The 19,034-nt window shown below is 43.7% G+C and overlaps 1 protein-coding gene across 1 annotated transcript in view; it reads left to right on the top strand.

The window, feature by feature from the left end:
* Positions 1-757: 757 nt before the first annotated feature.
* Positions 758-19,034, top strand: part of fgf22 (fibroblast growth factor 22) — a 130,396-nt gene continuing 112,119 nt past the window's right edge. The window contains exon 1 of the mRNA XM_078423596.1: positions 758-1,323. Coding sequence (XP_078279722.1) covers positions 1,035-1,323 — 289 coding nt within the window. The 5' untranslated portion in view covers positions 758-1,034. The remainder of the gene's footprint in view (positions 1,324-19,034) is intronic.

Consider the following 19,034-nt stretch of genomic DNA (forward strand, 5'->3'; position numbering starts at 1 on the left):
CTGACCTTTTTCAGCATTGAAGGAGCACTGTGGACTTGCAACTCCTGATCACTAATGCATTAGCCTAAAACTCCTCTCTTGCTTTTCAGTCACCCCGTTTACACTGTCCATGTAATAAAGTGATGAGCATTTTAACGTTGATGCCCCAATTTCCAGCAGCTAAATGCAAGAACTCAGACCATTGATTAATGTCCATCCTCATTTAAGAATTACTTGCGATGATGTAAGAAATGTTGAAGGTTTTGTGTAAACACCCTGTAATCCTGATGGAACTAACTACACGTTCGACTCTTCTGAATCAGGAGCAATTGTGCTGTTATTATTTGGAAATGTGAGATATGATTGCCAGGAGATATGGAGCAAGGCTATATAATGTCATTAAATTGGAAAGCACATAGGTGAGCTGTTAACTATAACCACTGCAAGCTGTTTCCCTGCCTGCCGCTGTTAAAAAAGTGACTTGAGTCAATGCCCAACCCTCTTAATGACATATCTATCGCCAGGCGACAAACTACTGGCTGTTAGGACAAAATAAAACATCCTCCTATCTGAAAAGGGCCAACCCTTTTGCAGCTGTCAGTTGAATGGTAAGCAGATGACAGGCTGCTTGCGATTTGTAGTGTCTGAAGCATTGATAAAAACACAACCCATTCCTTCCCACACACTGCAGCCTCTCAATGCTCTCACTTTAATGAGGCCAATTTAGAAGAATTGAGAAACTCAAGACTGAAGTGTTTTTTTTTCCTCTCATTTTCTTTCCTCCAAATTGCAGATAGCACCAGTGTGAAGGAGGAACTGCTCATCCCTCCAAACTCTGCACGGTTGCTTTCAAGGGAATTGTTGAAGTCAGTGGGACAGATGCTTCAGGTGTGACTGGGTCATGGATGTAACGGTCTCGGGGCAAGTCGGACAAGTTGATGGAAGGCTGGCCGTGAAGGGATGTCTTCGTGAGGTGCTCCCGCTCTGCCCAGGTGAATTCATTGCTGCCTCAGCATGCGTCTCTTCCTAGATCCCAGCCCAGGAGTTTCACCACAATGTGGAAATGGATGCTGACTGGCGGCATCTCCCCCTTGCCTCGCCTCGCCTGCTTCCTCGTGCTGTCCCTGGCCTGCTTGGTGTCCGCCAGCTGCCGCGGAGAGCCGGACGATGCGCTAACGCTGGATGCTACAAATTGCACCTCGAGCCTGGAGCGCCACACGCGCAGCTACAACCACTTGCAGGGTGATGTGCGGTGGCGAAGACTCTACTCTGCCACCAAGTACTTCCTCAAGATCGACAGAACAGGGAAGGTAAATGGGACCAGAAAGAAGAACTGTCTGAACAGTGAGTAATCAAACTTTTGATCTCAAGTCCATTTTTGGCCACGCAATGATGACTGGCCATCAGAGCTACTGTAGCGGTGAGAGCAGGGAGGAATTGGTGGGGAAAAGTAATTATGACGTAGCGACCATCTCATTCCACAACAGTTATCTTTAAACTACTCAACGATGTGAATGCGCACTTTCCTTCATTTTACAGGAATAAAAATAATACAATGTTTGATTGAGGATAAATGTGATTTCATGCTATCTAGACAGCATTTTCTATTTACGGTGGTGGCACCACTGTGGGATGTGACCATTTTCTGAGAGCCTACTTGTGTGTCAGTGGGTAAAGTCATCTAAGTCCATCGTTTCCCAGCCCGGGAACGTCTAACGCAACTTGAAATGTCAAAAAAATTAGCTTCATAATGAATTACTGCAGGAATATTAAAAGGAATATTAATATTAAAATATTATTAATGATAGCTCTGCAGGAATATTAAGAATGTTAATATTAAAATATTATTAATGATAGCACTTCAGGAATATTAAAACGCCTGCTAAAATGTTGGCAGCATCAAACATCATCAGATTATAATGGATATCTGGCTTTTCATTGAAATTGCCAACGCTATTAGTTGTTTTAATGCAACACATGGCTTACGACCTGAGCTACTCATTTAACATTTTATTTCATGCAATGTAGCTGTGGGTTTTTAAAGGTGCAGGCACTCTTGCTGTGGTATTTAGTGATGCAGAACGGTTCAACAGCAGTGTTATTTTAACTTGCATCCTCAACCAGCGTCGATCTTGCGGGAAAATCTCACTTGTGGCAGTGAGTCGATTTCGCCACGCGTTGTCTGCCTTTATTTTTAAAACATCGCTTTCAGCCTACTCGCCGTTCGCTCGAAACTTGTGCGAGACATTTAAATGAATCTCTGCTTTATGTCCACTCTCTGGCTCAGGACAGTGCACAGATGTTACATGTTATTGACTGTGCAGAAAAAAAAGACACTAGACAGGGACCCTCATGAAAAATGCAGCGATAAGGATTTTCGGGCATTGAAGCAACAGTCTTGAATAGAGATGAGCAAAAGCTTCCGATTGTGCATGTTCCTTTAAAAATGTTGGTGCTTTACAAGATTTGGACTAGTTTTCCAGTGATGGTCCGTGTCTGCACTTTGCATAGATTTTCCGCATTTGGCTAATTACATTTGGCAAGCTTCTAATCTATAATTTTGTCTGTATTTTGAATATGTTGTTGGCTCCCTGATTGTTCCCCACCACCACCACCACCACCACATCGCACTCCCCCCTCCCCCCCCCAACAACATGCGGCATCCTTGGGCACTATTAAAGTCGATAAACAACGGCTCAGAGGTGTGAGAGCGCGGCCCGGGCAAATCAGCTGCCAATTTTCACATCCTGTGGGAAGTGCCGGACTCTATGGGGTGCCTCCTCCTGCTGACTGGAGCTGAAGGCCGGGTCTTCGTCCCTGAAGGAAATTGCCAGGCAGGAGCTCACCGCTGTTCCGCTGTGCACATCGTTTTAGCTGATCAAGCAAACACTTCACTTGGGGCTCCGACTGGATTTAACCCCTTGTTATCCAGGTCACCGCAGAGGAGTGCTCAGCTCGCAGTGCAGGCCAAGTGGGGAATCATGGCCAGGGAGCCAGCTGCCCATCAAGCATGGCGGCACAGTAGCGCGTAGCTGGTAGAGCCGCTGCCTCGTGGCGCCGGAGGCCTGGGTTCGATCCTGACCTCGCGGAGTTTGCACGTTCTCCCTGCGACCGCGTGGGTTTCCTCTGGGTGTTCTGATATCCTCCCACAGTCCAAAGACGTGCGGGTTTGTAGATTAATTGGCCTCTGTAAAAACTCCCCTAATGTATAGGGAGTGGGTGAGAAAGTGGGATAACGTAGACACAAAAAAAAGGATAATCACTATTTCCATTTGGGTGCCTTTCTGGGCATTGTTGCCTGGTTCAAACACAACTAAGAGACGTGATTTTCAAAACCTTGTTCAGCCTGCCAGTAACGTGAATCAGCAATTAATCAAACTGAACTCAACCCTCTATCAGATGTTTAAACGGCAGTAAAATGTTGCTCAATTATAAGTTGCTCAATTATGTAAATGAAACCGGTGCCTCGAAACCTGCCAGCAATCAGCCGGAACACAGCCAGCCAGCAATACCTTTTCAGTCTGGGGTATTAAGTCAGTATTCACTGTGAACCCACTTCAGAAATATCGAAACATCGAACCCATCTCACAAAATTGGCTCAGAGCTCGTTCTACCATCAGCTGGAGCTTCGGGTTACCTGACTTGAGGAAGGGACAATCTTTTTACGAAGAATCCGAGCTGCAGTTCTGTCTGGTGCGGTTGGCTGTGCGGAGGTGCAATTGATACCATGGCCCTGTCACGACTCGAATGATTCATCCTTACTGCCCTTGACCTATGAAGTTATTTTCTCTGATGTTACTCAGAGGTTGGAGTTGTTCGCACTTGTGCGCAATTAAACCATGCTTAAGATTTTCCAGTTCGATTTCCGAAGTTTGTTATTAAAGTTTATATTGAAGCTGGTATTTATATCTTGGAAGCAACAGAAAATCTATTTTTTTATATCGAACCTTTCATGGTTTAGGATATTGTAACCCGTCTTTGCGAGCAGTGTAGTTCTGTGGAATTGTAGTCACTGATATGTTACGGTCGAGAAAATGCACACAGTTTGCCCACAAGCCCATTGTGAATAGGACCAAGCAGATTGCTCTGTAGTTGTGAGATAGGGGGTTAAATATTGACTAGAGAGTATTCGCATCATCCTTCTCTTCTTTGATATAGCAGCATGTAATATTGTACTTCCAGAATAGAGACAAGGCCCCGATTTAATATCTCCATGAAAAGACAGTGCGGGAACAGCCTAAATTGTTGTCCTTTTTTTTGTCCTGGAGTGCGACGTGACTTACCAATGATCTGCTTCAGAGACAAGATAGCCACTGAGCTGGTGTAATAATTCTTAAACCACTATATTTAGTAGATAAAATTAAAACGCACAAAGTGCTGGAGTACCTCCGCGGGGTCAGGTAGCATCTCTGGAGGACATAGACAGGCAACGTTTCGGGTCAGGACTCTCCCTCAATAGATTCTTCTTCGGTATTTAGCAGTTCTTACTGTTTGCACACTGCAACTTTGTGTAGAAGCTAGCTATGTCCAAGTGACAACAAATCACTTGCTCTAGAAAAATCAGATACCTGAGTATTTTAGATAGAAGTTCTTTAACATTATTTTCTTCATAATTTGGAGTTATAAATGATAATTACTGCCTCTCCGGTGTGAAGAGTATGACGTATGTTACGTGTTGCATTTCCTTTGTTTCCATTGTTGAACAGACCTGACACTATCACTGATACATGAGCAGACAGGGGTAGCAGGTAAAAAGAGAATTGATATATCATAAGATCATAAGTGAGAGGAGTAGAATTAGGCCATTCGGCCCATCAAGTCTACTCCGCCATTCAATCATGGCTGATCTATCTCTCCCTCCTAACACCATTCTCCTGCCTTCTCCCCATAACCTCTGACACCCGTACTAATCAAGAATCTACCAATCTCTGCCTTAAATATATCCACTGACCTTGCCTCCACAGCTTTCCGTGGCAAAGAATTCCACAGTTTCACCATCCTCTGACTAAAGAAATTCCTCCTCATCTCCTTCCTAAAAGAACGTCCTTTAATTCCGAGGCTATGACCTCTAATCCTAGACTCTCCCACATCTTATCCACATCCACTCTATCCAAGCCTTTCACTATTCTGTAAGTTTCAATGAAGTTCCTTCCTCTTTCTTCTAAACTTCAGCGAACACAGGCCCAGTGCCGTCAAACGCTCATCATATCTTAACCTACTCATTCCTGGGATCATTCTTGTAAACCTCCTCTGGACCCTCTCCAGAGCAAGCACTTCCTTCCTCAGATAAGGTGCCCAAAATTTCTCACGATATCGGTTGGTAGAACGACTGCTGGATGTAGAACTGATGCATAGATGCTGGGGAAGTCACATCTAAAGTCCCTCTTCTTAGGTTGATTTGACTACTCTTTGGAAGGTGAATAGAGGAGGTCCACAACTGATGTTGAATGGTTCAATAGTTCAATTGTTCTTTATTGTCAAATGTACCGAGGCACAGCGGAATTACTGTATTTGCATACAGTACTGAAAAGTATTACCATACATCAGCACAATGTTAGATTAAGTACAAGGTGTTCAGAAATAGTTTATTGAGATAATATACAAGAGTCGCAAGGTTTTGGCCCCATTTTCCAAGTCCAAAGTTCAAGTTGTGTTTAAGACCAGCTGGCCATAAAGGCCGGATGTCCTGGTGGTGTTGAAGGGTTCGCCTGGCCTGGCCAAGCAAAGTTGTAGACATCCTCTACAGCTGCTCCACCATTCTGTGCCACTGAAGGCCACTTTGGGGCTCTTAGAGTGGCGCCTAACCCAGTCAAGCCCCAGGCTGCTGCCCCAGGGCCTCCAGCTGTCACCTCGATCTTACGTCAGGCAGTGAACCATCGCCCCCCTCCTCGCCACCGCCACCGTTTGACCTGGAGAAGGGTCCCGACCCGAAACGTCGTCTGTCCATTTCCCTCCACAGATAAAATCACAAGAAGCTGCAGATGCTGGAACCTTGAGTAAAATATAAAATGCTGGAGTACGTCAGCAGGCCTGGCAGCACCTGTGGGGAGAAGTAGCCAGACGACGTTTTGAGTCTGTACCGTTCTTCAGACTGAAGAATTGTCCCAACGTGAAATGTCGTCGGTCCATTTCCCTCCACACATGCTGCCTGGGCCTGATAATTTCCTCCAGCAGTTTGTTTTTTGTTGATGGCCGGGGAGAGGTGGACAGGAAAAGATATCAGACATGGCTTCCACCTACGAAGCTAGAATTTCAGCCGTCTGGAGTAATTTGAGATGAACATGCTGCCAGACATTGGCAGCAGCCTCTGCAACCTCAGCTCTCCTCTACCACTTATAGCATTTCCACCAGTTCAATGCTAGTCTGTCCAAGAATGGTTGATTCAGCAATAGACACATAGAGAATGCATCTTGTGACAAACGCCACACTGTTTCCACCTGGGCAAAAGTGAAGACGATTTATAACTTCAAATTAACATTTTTGTGTACATGGCTTGGGACTTAAGATAGACACAAAAAGCTGGAGTAACTTTGAAGAAGGGTCTCGACCCGAAACGTCACCCGTTCGTTCTCTCTGGAGATGCTGCCTGTCCCGTTGAGTTACTCCAGCTTTTTGTGTCTATCTTTGGTTTCAACCAGCATCTGCAGTTCCTTCCTACCCATTTTATTTGGGACTTACTTGCAGCAGATTACTCCAATAATCCAGGTATAAAATTTTCAAACATCAGGCATGAGAAGATGATGCCACTGTTACTCTGTTACTCTTCCTCTTTCCTTCCTTTAAAGCAGTTGAAGAAGCATATTTCACTTTAAAAGCCAGAAAGTGCTGGGGTAACTCAGCGGGTCGGGCAGCATCTCTGGAGAACGTGGATAAGGAGACGTTTCGAGATCCTTCTTCAGACTCGAGGAGAACTTTAGTCTGCATCCCTTGAGGAGGTGTCACAGTGGAGCAGCGAGGTACAGAAACAGGGAACTGCAGAAAAAGGGCACAAAGTTTTGGAGTAACTCAGCAGGTAGGCAGCATCTCTGGAGAAGATGGATGGGTAATATGTCATTTTGGGTTCCTTCTTCAGAAACTGCACTTTAAAATGTTCTTTACTTCCTTATTTCTAATGCAATAAAAAGCAAAGATGAACACATCTGAAGAAGGGTCCCGGCCTGAAACAGTGCACATCCATTTCTGCCGAAGATGCTGCCTTGCCCACTGAGTTACTCCAGCACTTTGTGCACTTTTTTGTACACCTGCATCTATAGTTCCTTCCACCTACATTAATCCTTTGTTTTAAACTAGTATTTGCAGCATTTTGGGGCTGAACAAATTCTCCCCTTACGACAGGTGCAATTATATTTAGAGGATTCTTATAACGGTCATGATTTTACTTGTGCAAAGAACTTTAAATATAATCTGAATGTACCATCCAATGGGATCCAGTTAATCCACTGCAGAAACAATACTCTCTAACCCATCACTTTGTTATCTAACTATACTCAAAGTACGTCACATTTTTCTGCTTAAAGCACACAAGTGCTGGAGAAACTCAGTAGGTCAAGCAGCATTTGTGGAGGGAAGAGGCAGGCGATGATTCGGGTTGGGACCCTTCTTTAGTCTGAAGAAGGGTCTCAACCCGAAAGTCATCTGAAGAAGGGACCTGGCCCAAAATGCCATCGGCCACTCTTGAGAACTCAACTGGTCCTCTGAAATAAGGTGACGGTCTTTTACATTCTGCTGGTTTAATATCTTAATCTAAATGATGCTCCCTGACCTGCTGAGGTCCTCCAGACTTGGCGCGTTTTGTCCAAGATTCCAGCATTTGGAGTCTCTTATGCAATTCCTTGCTAACCTATTCCCTCATAAATCAAAGTTTTAATGTTTATTAATGTTTATTAAGCTTTATTACAGAAAAAAACCCACACCAACTATTCAATCATTACGTAAGCTATGCTCAACAGAGAGACTCGGGGGAATTTTACCATAATCAGCCTGATTGTTCGTGCGTACATTAAAAAGATATTCTCAATTCGCGGAGAAACCCGTGCCATCTACAAGCAGAATCTGTGGTCTCTGAGGTTGTCGTGAGAGTGTGGTCAGCTAGCGTTTTAAGAAATAAGATGAGACTTGTTAAATAAGCAACATGTGGTGTAATTCACGGGCACGATAGCACTTGGTGGTTTTCGAAGAAATGAACCGCAGTGTCCTGTTATGCACCCTCTGCTCATACCTGACTGTTAAGATAAAATAAATTAACAAGAATTTTTTAAAAAAAAATACAAGGTTGCAATTACACAGCACCACCCATGTTTCCTGTAGAACATCCCAGACAGTTCAGTAATTTTGAAGATTAGTTAGCAGGGTAATCCAGGAATTAAGGCTGATCAGTTATTCATAACACAGTTCTACAAATGGCTAAGTGATATGATTTTGTCTTCAGTGTTGGGTAAGATGCTGGCCACCCAGGATAGTTAACCTGCGAGACACAAAATGCTGGACAGGCAGCCATCTCAGGAGAGAAGGAATGGGTGTCGTTTCGTGTCGAGACCCTTCTTCAGAGTTAACCTGCTCCTCTTCGAAGTAAGGCGTTGGTCGTTCACATCCAGCTGAGAGGGCATATCAGGCCTGTCTCATCCATAGAATAATGCAATTGATAGTGCAACATTTCATTTTAATACCATAGTGTTTACAGTGAGATTCAAATCAGTCAAACCGTCAGAAGTATTTTTGAAAAGGTTTAAGGTTGGTCAGTCTTGACCAGGGTATAATGATCATTGGGGTGGCACAGTCACACGGCTGCTAACTCAGCGACAGAAACCAGGATCGATCCTGACCACGGGAGCCATCTCTGTGGAGTTTGCATGTTCCCCCTGTGATCGCGTGGGTTTCCACTGGTGGGTGGGTGTGTGGGTTGGTTGGCCTCAGCAAGTTGCCCCTACCATGTCGAGAGTGGATGCGAAAGTAGGATTACATAGGGCAGCACGGTGGCACAGAGGTAGAGTTGCTGCCTTAGTGTGCTTGCAGCACCGCAGACCCGGGTTCATTCCCGACTACGGGTGCTGTCTGTACTGAGTTTGTACGTTCTCCCCGTGACCTGTGTGGGTTTTGTCCGAGATCTTCGGTTTCCTCCCACACACCAAATACATACAGGTTTGTAGTTTAATTGGCCTGGTATAAATGTAAAATTGTCCCTAGTGTGTGTAGGACAGTGTTAATGTGCGGGGATCGCTGGTCGGTGCAGACCCGGTGGGCTGAAAGGCCTGTTTACGCGCTATGTCTCGAAACTAAACTAGTGTGTAGAAACAAGAAACTGCAGATGTTGGTTTACAAAAGAGAATACAAAGTGCTAGAGTAAGTCAGCAGGTCAGGCAGCATTTCTAGAAAACATGGTCGTTTCATGTTGGGACCCTTCTTCAGACTGATGTGGGGGAGGGGATAAGAAAGGTGGGAGAGAGGGGGGCAGGAAAATGCATGGTAGGTAATAGGTGAACACAGGTGAGAGGGGGTTTTGATAGGCAGATGGTTGGAATGAAGGCCAGTGTGAATGGATGATCGATGGTTGGCATGGATTGGATGGGCCAAAGGGCCTGTTTCCATGCAGTATCTTTCAATCAATTCAATCAATCAATAATGGTGGGTGAGGTATAGACCACTCATGAGAACTCACCTGCTGCTCTTTGGTCTTTTCCATCAAGCTGGATGGGCAAATGGGGCCGTGGTTTAATATCTCATCTGAACCATGGAACCATTGACAATGCAACACTCCATTTTAATACAAACATTTTTGGAATGAGATTCAAATCAATTTAAAAGTCAAAAGGTTAAGGTGGGACATTTTGGGCAAGGTATAATGATCATCTCATAAGGTTGACTCATTATATCACAGGTACGATATAGAGAAAGATAGTGAGTGTTTAAGATCAATAGAGACACTTGGAGATGGGCCAATATCAATGGGATAAGAACAGGGTGCAGAATAGGCAGAGTGCAGAAAAGATTCACAGGACTGGAGCGTTTAAGTTAAACGGAGAGATTAGATGGTTTTCCCAAGCACAAAAGGAGGCTGAGGAGTGACCTTATAGTGGTTTATGAATGGCATAGATAAGTCACAGACTTTTACATGGAGTAGGGGAGGCTAAAACTAGAGGATTTAAGGCGAGAGGAGAAAGATTTAAGCACTTTGTGTTTTATTCACCAATTAATAAGATGCTGGCAATATCCCAACAATGGAAGACCTAATTGAGATTCTGGATAGATTGAAAATTGATAACAAGGAGAATTTGGAAAGGCTCGCAGTGCTTACGTGGATAAATCACATCTATATGGGATGCATCCTTGATGGCTTGGTTGCTAAGGAAAATAAGGGTGGAATTTGCAGAGGCATCGGCTATAAAGCTCCAAACATTTATAGGTGCGGGCGTGGTGCTTGAGGAGTGGAACGTTCCGAATGTTACACCCTTGGCAAAAAAAGGTTGTAGAGATAAACTCAGTAATTGCAGACTAGTCACTGTAGTTAGATAATGAAGTGATGGATCAGAGGGCATTGTGTAGGAAGGAACTGCAGATGCCGGTTTAAACTGAAGATAGACAAAAAATGCTGGAGTAACTCAGCAAGACAGGCAGCATCTCGGGAGAGAAGGAATGGGTAACGTTTCAGGTCGGGATGCCTGAAGAAGGGTCTCGATTCTTGCTATTGAGGGCGTGCAGCCTAGGTTTACTAGGTTAATTCCCGGAATGGCAGGACTGTCATATGTTGAAAGACTGGAGGCTCTAGGCTTGTATACACTGGAATTTAGAAGGATGACAGGAGATCTTATCGAAACATATAAGATTTTTTAGGGGTTGGACACGTTAGAGGCAGGAAACATGTTCCCAATGTTGGGGGAGTCCAGAATAAGGGGCCACAGTTTAAGAATAAGGGGTAGGCCACTTAGAACTGAGATGAGGAAAAACTTTATCAGTCAGGGGGTATGGGGAGAAGGCAGGAACGGAGTGAGGGGGTATGGGGAGAAGGCAGGAACGGGGTACTGATTGATAGTGATCAGCCATGATCGCATTGAATGGCGGTGCTGGCTCGAAGGGCTGAATGGCCTACTCCTGCACCTATTGTCTATTGTCTATTGTCTATTGTCAGAGAGTTGTGAATCTGTGGAATTCTCTGCCTCAGTGGGCAGTGGAGGCCAATTCTCTGAATGCATTCAAGAGAGAGCTAGATAGAGCTCTTAAGGATAGCGGAGTCAGGGGGTATGGGGAGAAGGCAGGAACGGGGTACTGATTGAGAATGATCAGCCATGATCACATTGAATGGCGGTGCTGGCTCGAAGGGCCGAATGGCCTCCTCCTGCACCTATTGTCTATTGTCTATTGTCTATCGATCAGAAATGTCACCCATCCAGAGATGCTGCCTGTCCCACTGAGTTACTCCAGCATTTTGTGTCTATCTTCGATCAGAGGGCATGCTTCCTTCGGTGCAATCGTGTGTCCCAAAGGTGGCATACTGAGATTATCCTTAAGGTTTTCTATCCTCTCAAGTTATTTTACCTTTAGCAGTCAGGTATAGGCATCGGGTACATAACAGGATATTGTGGTTAATTTCTTTTTGAACCACCAAGTGCTATCGTGCCTGTGGACTGCACCACAGGGTCTTCTTTCACGAGATTCATCTTATTTCTTTAAACGCTAGCTGGCCACACTTTCACGGCAACCTCAGACTCTGTTCACAGAATTAAAGATGAGCCATGGGTGGCGGGAAAGATCAAGGGACCAGTAATCAGGGACACGATTAACAGTCACAAAATAGAAATGTGTTAAAGATATTAAGGTGAGAGGAGCAAAGTTTAAAGAACTAAAGTGCAGGCTAACCTTTTTACAGAGAGGGTGGCGGGGGCCTGGAACGCACTATCAGGGGAGATGGTGCAGGCAGATATGATAGTGGCGTTCAAGAGGCTTTTGGATAGGCACATGGATACGCAGGGAATGGAGGAATATGGATCATGTACAGGTTTGCCTTGGCATCATGTTCAGCACAGACATTGTGGGCCGAAGGGCCTGTTCCTGGGCTCTACTGTTCTATGTTTTATGTTCTAAAATGCACAAATAACTTGATAGAATTCTTGGTAAAGGAACAGACAGGTTATTGATGGATACGTCATTGACGGAGTATATATTAAGCATTTGATATATAGCAATCCAAAACAATCTTACTATTGGTAAGCAGAATCATACTTAAGTACACGGGTGCGATGATTATGATGTAAGAATAGAGACTGTACACAAAGAGTCATCACATTTACGGCACCTTCTTGTATCCTTCAATTTTTAAAGTTCTTAAAAACATTGAGCCATATCGCCATTGGAGTCTTATTATGGATGCCATTATGGATACCATTCCTTAGTACCTAATCAGATGTACAGCACTTTGGTCAACGTGGGTTGTTTTTAAATGTGCTATACAAATAAAATTGACTTGACTTGACTTTGACTTAATATGTATATTAATAAATTGGAGTCTGCTGTACAGGGCATGTCCAGTCACAGATCTGTTCACCTCAGCAAGGGTCGGCATGGTGGCGCAGCAAGGGGCAAGGTGGCACAGCGGTAGAGTTGCTGCCTTACGGCGCCGGGGACCCAGGTTCGATCCTGACTACGAGCGGTTGTCTGTACTGAGTTTGTACGTTCTCCGTGACCTGCGTGGGTTTTCACTGGGATCTCTAGTTTCCTCCCACACTCCAAAGACGTACAGGTTTGTAGGCTAATTGGCTTGGCATAATTGTAAATTGTCCCTAGTGTGCTTAGAATAGTGTTACTGTGCGGGGATCGCTGGTCGGGACGGACTCGGTGGGCCGAGGGGCCTGTTTCCACGTTGTGTCTCTAAACTAAACTAAGCTAAACAATGGGACCTTTGGGTAATTCCATCTACTCTAATCTCATTTGGTCACATTAGGACCATTATCTCAATGCCTTGCCTATTTAAAGGTGTCTCTGAAGACTACTTAAATATCGTAATTGTATCTCATTCCACCACCAACTCTCGCAGTGCTTTCCAGATATCAACCACTTTCTATGTAAAATTGTTCTCCTCAAATACCCTTTAAAACTCTTACCTTTTACCATAAACCTATGCCTTCTTGTTTTTGATACCCCTACATGGGAAAAAGATTTGGATGGACTACCCTGTCTATGCCTTTCAGAATCTTATCTTCTTCCATCAGGTCACCCCACAGCCTCCTTTGCTCCAGGGAAAACGAGCTAATATTGTCCAATATTCCCCATAACTACAATCCAGGCACCATCCTAGTGAATCTCATCAGCTCCCTCTCCAGTGTAATCACAGTCCTCCATTAGAATGGGCAAAATGTCAACATTTGCAGGTGACAAAAATCTTCGAGGCATGGTGAAAGGTGAGGAAGATCGTAATTTTGGTAGGAAAAATGAGAAGACGTAAAATGAGCTCGAGGGCATAATTCCAAATAGGATACAAAAATTGAGATATTTGAGCGTCTGTATGCATTGGTGATGGCTTATTATTGTCATGTTTGCCAAGATACAGTGAAGCGCATTTGCTTGCGGGCTATCCAAATCATACCTTTGCATGAGTACAATCAAGCCATGCACAAATACGCAGGCAATGCAAAGAGAAAAAAATACAGAAAATTGCAGAATATAGTTTTACAGCATTGTAAAAGTTGCAGTTACAGAGAAATAGTCCAAGGTCTGCAATGAGCCAGGTTGGAAGATCGGGACTACACCTTAGCTGATGGGAGCACCATTCAGTAGTCTAATTAGAGAGGGGACGAAGCTGTTCCAGAACCTGATGGTTCGTGCTTTCATACGTTTGTATCTTCTGCCAGATGGGACAGGGGAGGGAGAGTTCATTAGTCTGTGGAGGTTGCAGGGTAGGTTGAGAAACTGGTTAAAGAGGTAGATAGAACCCCTAGGTTTTACGACTAGAGGAACAGAGTACAAGCGCAAGGAAGATATGATGAACCTTTCTACAATCTTGGTTAGACCGTAACTGGAGCACTGTGCCCAGTAGTCTGTTCCACAGACTACTGAATGGTGCTCCCATCAGCTAGGGGGTATACCCATCAGGGGGTATGGGGAGAAAGCAGGAATGGGGTACTGATTGAGAATGATCAGCCATGATCACATTCAATGGCGGTGCTGGCTCGAAGGGCCGAATGGCCTACTCCTGCACCTATTGTCTATTGTCTAAGGTGTAGTCCCGATCTTCCAACCTGGCTCATTGCAGACCTTAGACTTTTTCTCTGTAACTGCAACATTACAATGCTGTAAAACTATATTCCTTTACATTAGAGGAATGGAAAGGATGCGGGAGAGATTTACCAACGTGATTCTAGGGATGAATGGCCTATGTTCTCGGGATGGACTAATGAGATTGGGGTTGCTCTCTTGAAAGCAGAGGCGATAGGGAGTTGATCTGATAGAAGTGATTAACATTACCAATGGTGTGAACAAAATGGCTCGAGAGAAACTGTTCTTCCTGTCAAGAGTCAAGAGTGTTTCATTGTCATATATACCAGCAACAGAACAAGGAAGTTCTTATTTACAGCATCATGATGGCCTTGCAAACACAATGCACATTGATAATATACAATAATAATAACCAAAAATTAAATAAAGTAATAACCCCCAAATTTTTGCAAAGTTCCTAGTGCAACCAAAGACAGTCCTTAGCTCATACTTGAGGTTCGTGTTCAAGAGCCTGATAGTTGTTATGAGGAAGTTATTCTTGAGCCTGGTGGTCACAGTTTTCACACACGTCTACCTTGTTCCTGATAATAGAAGTGAAATGAGCTGCCTAGGTTGGTTTTGGTCTTTGATGATACAGGGTTGCCTTTTGTAGGCAGCGCCTCCTATACAGTAGATTCCTTCGACATTGGAGATGGTGAGGAGGTTAGTGCGTGATGCACTGGGCAGAGTCTACTGTTCTCAGTAATCTCCTTTTTTCCTGGACATTCGAGGTGCTGAAGCAACCAGTCAATATGTTCTCTACCATACACCTGCAGAAGTTAAGGTTCTGAGAGAAAAATCAATTTGAGCAGCATGGTAGCGCAGCGGTAGAGTTGCTGTCTTACAGCGCCAGAGACCCGGGTTTGATCCTGACTGCGGGTGCTGTCTTTATGGAGATTGCATGCTCTCCCTGTGATTGCATGGGTTTCCTCCGGGTGCTCTGGTTTTCTCCCACAATCCAAAGACGTACAGATTTGTAGGTTGATTGGGTTAAGTAGAAACTTGTAAATTGAACCTAGTGTGTGGGATAGTGCTAGTGCAGGGGATGATCACTGGTTGCAGCGGACTCAGGTGGCAGAATGGCCTGTTTCCACGCTCTGTCTCCGAAGTCTAAAGAACTAGGCGATACAACATGAAGGAGATTGGCAAAAAAAGGGGTAGTTGTGGAGACAGAATTAATTGATGCATTTTTTTAAAAGTATCTGAAAGGAAAGAATTTATAAGGGAGGTGCAAGGATGGAGCAATGGGCCCAACTGATAGCTCTTAGACTTGATGAGTCAAATGGTTTAGTTTTGCGATGTAAACACTCTGAGATGTTTTGATTCTTTGCTGAAATAAACAGATACTGAGATAGAGGGCTAGAGAATGAAACAATAGACCTGAATTTAAATCCCATCATTCGCGCAGTGGAATTTTAATTCAAGTCAGTATATAATCCTGAAATTTATTTTTGTTAAAATTGATAATAGCGCTAACTATAACGCCACCAGATTGTTGTAAAAACCCATCTGGTCCATTAATCACTTCAATGGAAGGAATTTGACCATGCTTACTTGTTCTGGTCTCCAGACCTTTAACTGCCTACTGACTCCTCTTTTTCAGGGGCAATTTGGGTTAGCAATCAAAGACCTCCATGTGATGTAAAGGAACAAATAAAACAATAAGGGTTTTCCCACGGGAGTGACCAAATTGTTTGGGAGGTGCTTCCCACACACAAATGAACGCAGCACTTGGTGGGTCAATTTAGAAGGAACATTCTCGGTAAACAATGGAGCTGAAACTGACTTTAATGTGTGGGGAGAATGGGATGTAGAGCAGAATGTGTCAACAACCATGAGTCAAGAATCAATAGTCAAGAGTGTTTAATTGCCATATGTGCTGACAAGAGGAACAATGAAATTCTCTTATTTGCTGCAGCTTTACGAGCCCATTAACGCAGTAATACACAAATAAATATACACTGATCAGTAATACAATAAATTAATAATCAGTAATACGAGGTAACCAGACCCTAATAGTGGGAAACTAAAGTGTCAAGTCAGGTATGAATATGTCGTGCATTCCTAAATTAACCTGCATATAGCGTTTGAATACTGTTGACTTGAATTAATTGTAAAGTTAGATAAAATAAAAATCCCATAACTTATACAATCCTTCTTGCTTAATTAAATGTGAATATTGGTAAGCAAATAGCTAGAAGAGTTTACGGGAGAGGATAAAATTATGAAAAACATGAACGTTTTTCACTCTGCTAAACAAGTGAATAAAAGTTAAAACCTTAAAGATTGGTGATACAAGTTGTTTGTAATGTGAGCCATTTCCACCTAGTACTAGGATGCATTAGTTGCACTTAAAAGGTCATGGAAGAAAAAAGAAGCAAAGAATACAAGTTGAACCAGTTTACTTTTATTCACATTGATCCTACTTATTTCAAATGTTGAATTAGTATATAGAACATAGGCTGAATCATGCATATTCGCACATGTGTTTAAAAGGTGCCAGCCTTCCTGTGGTTTTAAAAATTGCATTGTTACAGCTTATCTCTACAGGATAAACTCCTTCACTCATCCCATCAAATATTCTTAGTGCAAAATTCCAGCAACTGGGCACAGCGGTAGAGTTGCTGCCTTACAGCACCAGAGACCTGGGTTCGATTCTGACTATGGGTGCTACCTGTATGGAGTTTGTGCGTTCCCCCTGTGACTGCGTGGGTTTTCTCCTGGTGCTACCATTTCCTCCCACACTCCTAGGACGTACAGGTTTGTAGGTTCATTGGCTTTGGTGAAAAAATAGTAAATTTGCCCCTGGTGCGTATGATAGTGCAAGTGTGTGCGGTGTGCGGTGTGCGGTGATCACTGGTCGGCGCAGACGCGGTGGATTGAAGGGTCTATTTTGGTGCTGTGTCTCTGAAGTCTAAAGTCTAAACTGGTTCAAAGTTACATCAGGTAAAAATTATATTGGTATTTGTTTGTTGATGAAATTTGCTTTAAGGTGTTTGAAACTTGAAAAATATAATGTTTATGAAACAAGAGTAGAATCTCAAAGAGTTACTCAGTTTTAATTGTGATTAATTCTGATCAGCTTTGGGTTGCTACCGGAGGGACCAGTGACGCTCTTAGAAGTCCAACTGGCTTATTAATACTATTCTGAGTCTGCAATCCATCGCCCCTTGCTGAAGTGACCTAAACGGCTACCGTAGCACACTAATTGGTGGACTTTTAACACCCTCTGAGGTGGTCTAGCAGTTACTCAGTAGTCAGGGCAACTAGAGGTAGACAATGCAAGTGGTTTTTCCGATGTGTTCCTACCCTGTGTGCAGACAACACTAAAATGTTTGAGGCTGTTTTCATCTCCGGAGACAAATTGTTTACTAATGTCTTTGACCGATTTAAATGGCTCGATTGTAAACAAGTATTGTCTTTGCTGATGGCTGGATAGCAGGCCACAAAAGCTTTTCACTGTACCTCGGTACACATGACGGTAAACTAAACAAACTAACTTTAGCCACAGAAGTGGGATCCAACATTACTGGATCACTAAATTTTATTCCCTTGTCATGTATCAATGTACAGTAAATGGCTCGACTGTAATCATGCATTGGCTTTCCGCTGACTGGTTAGCATGCAACAAAGACTTTTCACTGGTACACGTGACAAAAAAACAAACGAACTAACATTGAGGGGAGCGTTGCAAGGCTAGCAATAATCAAAGCCCATTTTTGAGCAGCTCATGACAGAAGGGGTTAAAATCGACACTAAGTCTCAGCAATGGCTTTCCGCGTTACCTGTTGTTGTAACTGTACACCTTTGCAGCTGTTCTGAATAAAGATACACCATAGCACGGTGGATTTGGACCAACTGAAAGCCCTTTTCCTGTGAAGCTGTTCCAAGGACCCTTTCGGTTTAAGCATTTCCAATTCTCGCTTCCTTGATATCTGCTGAAGAAGCCGCCATTATTTTGACTGGAAGTCGAAGATATCTCGAATCGCATCAAGGGTGCGATTATTCTTTGGGAGGTCTGCCCTTTTACATTCTCCAACAATTAGTCCCCCAGAGCATTAGTCTTGTACGTTCCAGATGCACTTTAAAGAAGGAAAGATTTGCCTTCTCAAAACAGCTTTCATGTCTTTTCCTACAGAGAACTTTACTTCCTCATTGTAGTCTCTGCTGTAACATAGGAACACAGCAAGTTACAAATGTGTCACAAGCAACATGGTAAGAGCAACATGGTAATGGGCATAGACAGTGCTGTTGGTTGAAGTATAGGCAGAGGACACAGCTTAACTCCCCTTTTCTTCAACTTCACAGTAGCACTGGAGTATCTTTTATATTCACCTGAGTGCATTTAATGTCCCACTTGTGAGATTGGTGTTCCAGAGGTGCTGCACTCCCTCAGTACTTCACTGTCATATTTATTAGCCTTGTTCTTTTGTTGTCAAGCCTCTGGCATGGAACTTCAACCTATCACCTTTTGACTCTGAAGTGCCACCAACATAGTCACGGCTAATGCCATTGGTAAAGGTACTATCATGTGTAGCCTGTAATCATTGATATCATTTTGCACTTCATCCTCATAACATCATTGGATCAAACAGAGTTGTCATAGAGTCTTAGTTTAGTTTAGTTCAGAGATACAGCGCGGAAACAGGCCCTTCAGCCAACCGAATCCATGCCGACCAGTAGTATAAGAAAATAACTGCAGATGCTGGTACAAATCGAAGGTATTTATTCACAAAATGCTGGAGTAACTCAGCAGGTCAGGCAGCATCTCGGGAGAGAAGGAATGGGTGACGTTTCGGGTCGAGACCCTTCTT

Source organism: Rhinoraja longicauda, chromosome 28, assembly GCF_053455715.1.
Source record: "Rhinoraja longicauda isolate Sanriku21f chromosome 28, sRhiLon1.1, whole genome shotgun sequence".
NCBI lineage: Eukaryota > Metazoa > Chordata > Chondrichthyes > Rajiformes > Arhynchobatidae > Rhinoraja > Rhinoraja longicauda.